At 44.4% G+C, this 5,882-nt stretch overlaps 2 protein-coding genes across 2 annotated transcripts in view; one reads left to right on the forward strand and one right to left on the reverse strand.

The window, feature by feature from the left end:
* T265_08057 (hypothetical protein) overlaps positions 1 to 5,882 on the forward strand; it is a gene marked incomplete at both ends in the record, with an annotated part of 12,003 nt that overhangs the window by 1,720 nt on the left and 4,401 nt on the right. Inside the window, 6 exons of the mRNA XM_009173752.1 lie at positions 2,284 to 2,467; positions 2,519 to 2,651; positions 3,100 to 3,295; positions 3,363 to 3,477; positions 4,884 to 4,988; positions 5,693 to 5,857. Of these exons, the coding sequence (XP_009172016.1) occupies positions 2,284 to 2,467; positions 2,519 to 2,651; positions 3,100 to 3,295; positions 3,363 to 3,477; positions 4,884 to 4,988; positions 5,693 to 5,857 (898 nt within the window). The remainder of the gene's footprint in view (positions 1 to 2,283; positions 2,468 to 2,518; positions 2,652 to 3,099; positions 3,296 to 3,362; positions 3,478 to 4,883; positions 4,989 to 5,692; positions 5,858 to 5,882) is intronic.
* T265_08058 (hypothetical protein) overlaps positions 3,304 to 5,882 on the reverse strand; it is a gene marked incomplete at both ends in the record, with an annotated part of 8,858 nt that continues 6,279 nt past the window's right edge. Inside the window, one exon of the mRNA XM_009173753.1 lies at positions 3,304 to 3,466. Within this exon, the coding sequence (XP_009172017.1) occupies positions 3,304 to 3,466 (163 nt within the window). The remainder of the gene's footprint in view (positions 3,467 to 5,882) is intronic.

Genomic DNA, 5,882 nt, shown 5'->3' on the forward strand with positions numbered 1-5,882 from the left:
AGTTATGCATAGCCCAGGTAACCAAATTTTTAAAGGGGGAGATGTTACCAGAACGAACTGTTAATTGCCAAAAATTTCGTCTTAACTACGGACTGATCGATTCTGATCAATTCTCACATTTTGCTTATATTTGTCGTCATCACATGTTCAGCCACCAGATTGCATCGTGCTGAGCCCCTATTGATTTATCATCGTTCCACTCACGTGTGACTCCTACTGGTCGTTGCATTTCGTTAGTTGTCTACCCGATCATGCATAACTGTTGTTTCCTATTGGTTATTCGGTTGAAGAGCAAGTCCCAGCCAATTCCTGCCATTTTCCGATGTATATAACCGCATTATTTAGCAACAAAAACGACCTGTTACTGTGCTCGACTTGGCTTCTTCCTTAGGCAAGTTGACGGGTTACCTCCGGACGACATAACACACCCCAGTGTTAACAGAATAGAAGGTGTGGAACTGGCAGGTGTGTGGAGAATGGTTCCGAATTAGTCGAGCTGACACGTGTTGGTGTGGTAAGGACAATTGATGCGTGGACTGAAGATGCAGCTTACCGTGACCAATATATGAGTTACGGCTGATTATGTGGAGCCTCCTGAGAGTACCGGGTAATCGATAACCATAATTTGTTAGATAAGTGGACACGTTCCTGTAAAATTTATGAAGCCACAAGCACCGCATTTAACGCACGTAGACTGACTCAAAATGCGTAATATCTGGCCAAGCCAATTAAGCTTGGGAGTGTTTGGCATAAAGTCGGCATTTGTTCAACGAACTAAAATCGAACACAGTTCAGACATTCCCCTTCCCTAGCTGGTACTCACTGGATTTCACCACATTTTACATTGCATCGCTGCTACCACGAACATCATTCGTCACACCGGCATTAGCAACACCTAACAACAAGTTCCAGAGGGGTTTCCTTAGCGGCTGATGCATTTGATTGGTCCGCTACAATTAATTCAGTGTGGGGACAGAATGAAAGGACTGCTAGCAAGAGTGTTATTCGTCATGCTACCGTCAACCACCCCCTATAGACTCGTCAAAGGGGGTTTTCAGTATCGACGCCTGCATCTCATTGGTCAGTTACATTACAATCCGTGTGCAGAATATAATTGACGTGCTACTCATATTTTCAAAAGTAGTATATAACTATTGCTATTCTTTTTTTCTCCACCAATCTGAGTTGGTGGAGATAGCATCACTATCTCCACCAACTGATTTTTCGTTCCTGACCGGATACGCCATTCATCGTAAAGTTTACACTACTATGAAAACTTTCAGTAGTACACATTCATCAAAGAAAAATGCTAGTTCTTCCCATTTCATTGGTTGAGGCGTTCCATAAGCATCATCATCCATAGCATCAGCCGACACAATATGCGTGTAGTCTGGTGGAAAGCCGCTCTTCATAGGAAAATTCAACTCCTCTATCGGACTGGTACCTGTACGGTCCCTAGCAGTCCAGAGGACGAGTTTTCCCGTTATCTGGCAGTTATGTAACCATCTAATAACCGCATTTTGCGGCTACATCTTCTCTTGTTTTCGGCTCCGGAAATTAGAGTCATGACCTCAACATCATCATCATCATCACCATCATCATCATCATCATCATCATCATCATCATCATCATCATCATCATCATCATCATCATCATCATCATCATCATCATCATCATCATTGACAGCATGACATCAATGTTCAACACCGACGCTTCACTGCCGTCATGACGTAAGTGGGAAAAACACCTCGTGTACCAGTGTGCATTCAACACAGCCGTAATATCCTCCATAACCCCTCAGGAATGACCTAGCAGGGGTGTCGCAAACAATACATGCCAGACGGACGGTGTAAATGTGCTAAATTCCGGAGACACCGTTCACCAAAACGCCCGTCAACTCAGTGACTGTGTCAAACATCAGCTGTTGAACATCGTTCAGCTTGTTCTTATAACAGTATATACCAGTGACGAAAGGCTGACCGAGAAAAGGGGAGATTATGCGGGAGAGTATGGGCCACAGCTGAGTACAGGAGTTGTTACGAGCCCAATGACCATCAACGTTCATTTGAGTGTCGACATTTATTGACCCAGTAGGACTCTGTCGGAGCTTCCACATAAAATCTGCATTCAGCCCAAGTTGGATTTACTTCCCACAGGCCTTCTGTCGAATGCAGCAGAGTCTGTAGATCCTTCAGAAGAGACGAAAAAAGTATCTGAGTTCACCCAAAACAACAGTTGGGGGAGATAGCACAGTGGTTGGAGCGCCAATTTACTGAGCGGAAGGTCCGTGGTTCGACTGCGACCGCTACCTGCCGAATTCCCTTGTCTGTGCTTGGGCAACCTGGCAGTATCCCGGCCCTCATGCTCCCTTCGGGTGGCATGGCAGTTAGGCACCGAAAGGGCACTACAGTTGAACGATTCAGATGCGGATGTGAATAGTTGGAAAAAGATACTGTTGAAAGGCAATGTAATTGTGGGCTGAACATATGGATTGATCCCTTGCGTTGTCTTGCACTAGGCTTTTATGTTACGGGAAAGTGTGTTGCCCATAGTAACTGAACGGTTCTCCAAGGACAACAGAGTCATTCCCAGTGCAAAAGTACTAATAACAGAGATTGGTAAAACCGTCCCATGGGACGGTCAGCTGCGGCGTATATGGCACTTATCGACTTATTAATTATGGATTTCCCCCTCAGAGATTCGACCATGAACCACACTGACCTTAGTGGGCGGAATATAATGAACTCACTACTCTCAATTTCACTAGTAGTGTAAACGTGGTAAAATTCCGACTTTCGCATTTTATGCGGTTGTGGCAATAGCGTCAGATGCTATTCCCATAACCTATTGATTTTTCATTTCCGTCTAAAACACGCTACTATGCACGCGTTCATCAAATATGAGGACTGATTCCCTATTTTTATCGCTTCACCTGACCTATACGAGCAAGAAATCGCGCACCCTTGTGAGGCACGCCTGTTATGACTTCGTCAACTACATAATCGGTCGTTGCACTTGCTTCCGCCTCTGCCGAATGTTGCCACCCTGTTCGGGAAACACCTGAGCAGCCTTCTATTCTTCAACGTTCATGAACTCGAGCACTACACCAAGCAGTTCGAACGAATTTCGGTAACGTGTCAGAGCACGTGCGAACCTCGAAAGCAAACTATTCCAGTGAGAATACAGTTCTATTCATGTTGCAGAATATGCATTTTCCCCCGGCCAAATTCTCGATTTGGAGACCCATTCAACGAACAAGATCGTGCCCGATGAAACCGCCCGAATCTCCCATTTTGTATATATTCAACCTCTGAGTAGCTCCAACTCTATCGAAGGGTTCCAAACGCTTTCCTTATTCGCAGGACGTTTTCCACCAGACAACAAGCACACTTTTCGTTCCAGCCATTTATTGTAGATGGTTGCCGCAAAAATCCCGCTATAGCCATTGGTTTTCTTCAACGGGAGACTGAGACCGACGTAAGATGAAGTATGTGACAATTAGCATGCCGTATTTGAAAGTTTTAGCGTATTTTATTTCAGGTAATTTCCGGTTTCGAAATGCACGCGATCCCAGCCAGTGTTGTCATAATAAAGTCAGCGACACATTCAGTGCAACCAGGCAACTATATATGGCCAGAAAGTCGTACGAGAGGTATTCAGTGTGCGCGTACCGTTCATATAAGAGAAGTCGAGAGGAAAATATTTTCAGCGTACCAAGAAGTGGATGATTTGTTTTCGTGCGATGGACCTATCAAGTTTCTATTTGGCAGAGAGGCACCTGTCACCCAGTGTTCCAGTGTTCTATGCTTCAAACTTCATTCAATTGCACGCAAAATCCCTGATTGACTTTATTTTAGTATGAGATCTACACCTGGTTAACCTCATATTTTCTAACGTGTGGTGCAGTTAACGAAGGGCCCATATATTCCAGACATCCTCATTTTCTCGCTTGTCTTTTGTGACTAGGATTGGAACACCAGTTCTATTGTGCCCTGTTTCCACGAGCTTCATACGTCAGGTTGTCATAGGAACCCCTACCTGGACGACGTCCCAGGAACATAATGAACTTACTACTCTCAATTTCACTAGTAGTGTAAAGTATTTAAATTCCGACTTTCACACTGAGGCTGTGGTGATAGCGTCAGATGCTATTCCCATAACCTATTGATTTTCCATTTCTGTCCAAGATTCTGAATGCTTTTTCTCGCGTCCTATTCACACTACTATACACGCGTTCAGTATTAAACTTTCATCAATGATGACCAAGTTGTAACCAAATCAGTGGTGACGTTGCACAGTGACTGGTGACCTTGAAACCTAAAATATTTGGGTTAAAATTCGATGCATGTATCGGGAACTTTTCAAATTAGTGGGAGACAAATGAATGATGGAATTAATAAATCAGTATAAAACGTGATAATTTAAGGGAACACGAAAAGCCTGAGAAATAGGTGGCCGGAACCACCATCCCAATCTGAAAAAGGCGTTTATTAAAGAAGACACTCCTTTGATTGGTTTTACGGGGTTTGATAGACCAGCAGGCGTTGAGTAAGCCCTCGAGGTAAGGTTTACACTTAACTTGATATGTGGTGGCATGTAGATCACGTGTGCCCCGGTGCATACACCCACAGACAGTGTTTGGTCACCTAAAACGCTGAACGTTTTTGAGCATCCTGATCGTTCATCCGTTATCATTCGTACAGTTTGCAATTTCGAACGTGATTTGCCCGCACTTACCGTTTTGTGACTAGTCTTACCCACTTTCTGCCTATTGATTTCATCGGAAATAGTACCAATAAATGACAGTTGATCTTGTGTGCATCGGCCGTCGGATCGGCGGAGGGGGATCAACCGCCTCGATACGAACTCCTTACATCTTCTAGCTAGACAAGTGTCTCCGTGAAACTCGTGTTCTATCTGAACCCAAATCGCACGAAGTTCAACTCCATACCAATTTAGTTTTGGTGGGAGACTCAGTTGGAACACAAGTAAGTGTCTCTGGTGTTCTCATTGAGCCCAAACTGGACGAATTTCGACGAGAATTAAGTTTTGGTGAGGAGGAGGTGGTGGTAGGAAAATTAGCACGCTAATTGGTGCGAAGGGTATCGAGATAAATTGGCATGCAAATGAGTGTCTTTCGAATACTTTAATCATTTGACTACTTGTGAGTAGTCAAATAGTACAGAAAATTTTACTGACAGGGTGGCCTAGAGTAGAAGCTGAGTAAGAAATGGCATTCTGTTCGGTGTTACGTGTGTTTTGTATACTGGGAGGTGGCCTGTGACAAAACCTTTCATAAAAACTAAAGAACCCTGCTGAGTGGGAGTCTGGTAGTTTTTCTCACCTCAGTGGATTTGGAACTCCGACTGCAAGTGAGGGTTGATACGTGGTGTCTAAAGCTAAAATATACCCATATCACCAGTTGCACAGTTGCTGCGCACTAAACGCGGTGCGGGCAATGCGCAGCTCACCATCTCTCTTTGAAGCCAGTCGCCATTAAGTCATACCTGCACGAACAACTATCCGGTTGCGTAATATTGCATCGTGGCAACACGATCGTGAATAAAAAACGCCTATAAATTTTCAAATTTCATGGGATTTCTGTACGCCTGGAACCGATCACTTCCATCTAAGGTTGCTGAAAACTCCTCGACAGCCGACGACCGGTTTCGCCCTTTTTGGGGCTCATCAGGTAGGCGAGCATTCCCCGAGTTTCCGTCAACCTCGCGTTCTACTTGAAACCAAGTTCCACGAAATTAGTGAATATACACTCATCCGCAAACAAATTTGGTTTTGCGAGAGACTCACCTGGAACCCAGCTGAATCTCTCGTTTATGATGTTTACAGGCAACTGAATGTGCTGCACCAGGCCGCCTCATGTT

This window comes from Opisthorchis viverrini (genome assembly GCF_000715545.1).
Source record: "Opisthorchis viverrini unplaced genomic scaffold opera_v5_201, whole genome shotgun sequence".
NCBI classification, from domain to species: domain Eukaryota; kingdom Metazoa; phylum Platyhelminthes; class Trematoda; order Opisthorchiida; family Opisthorchiidae; genus Opisthorchis; species Opisthorchis viverrini.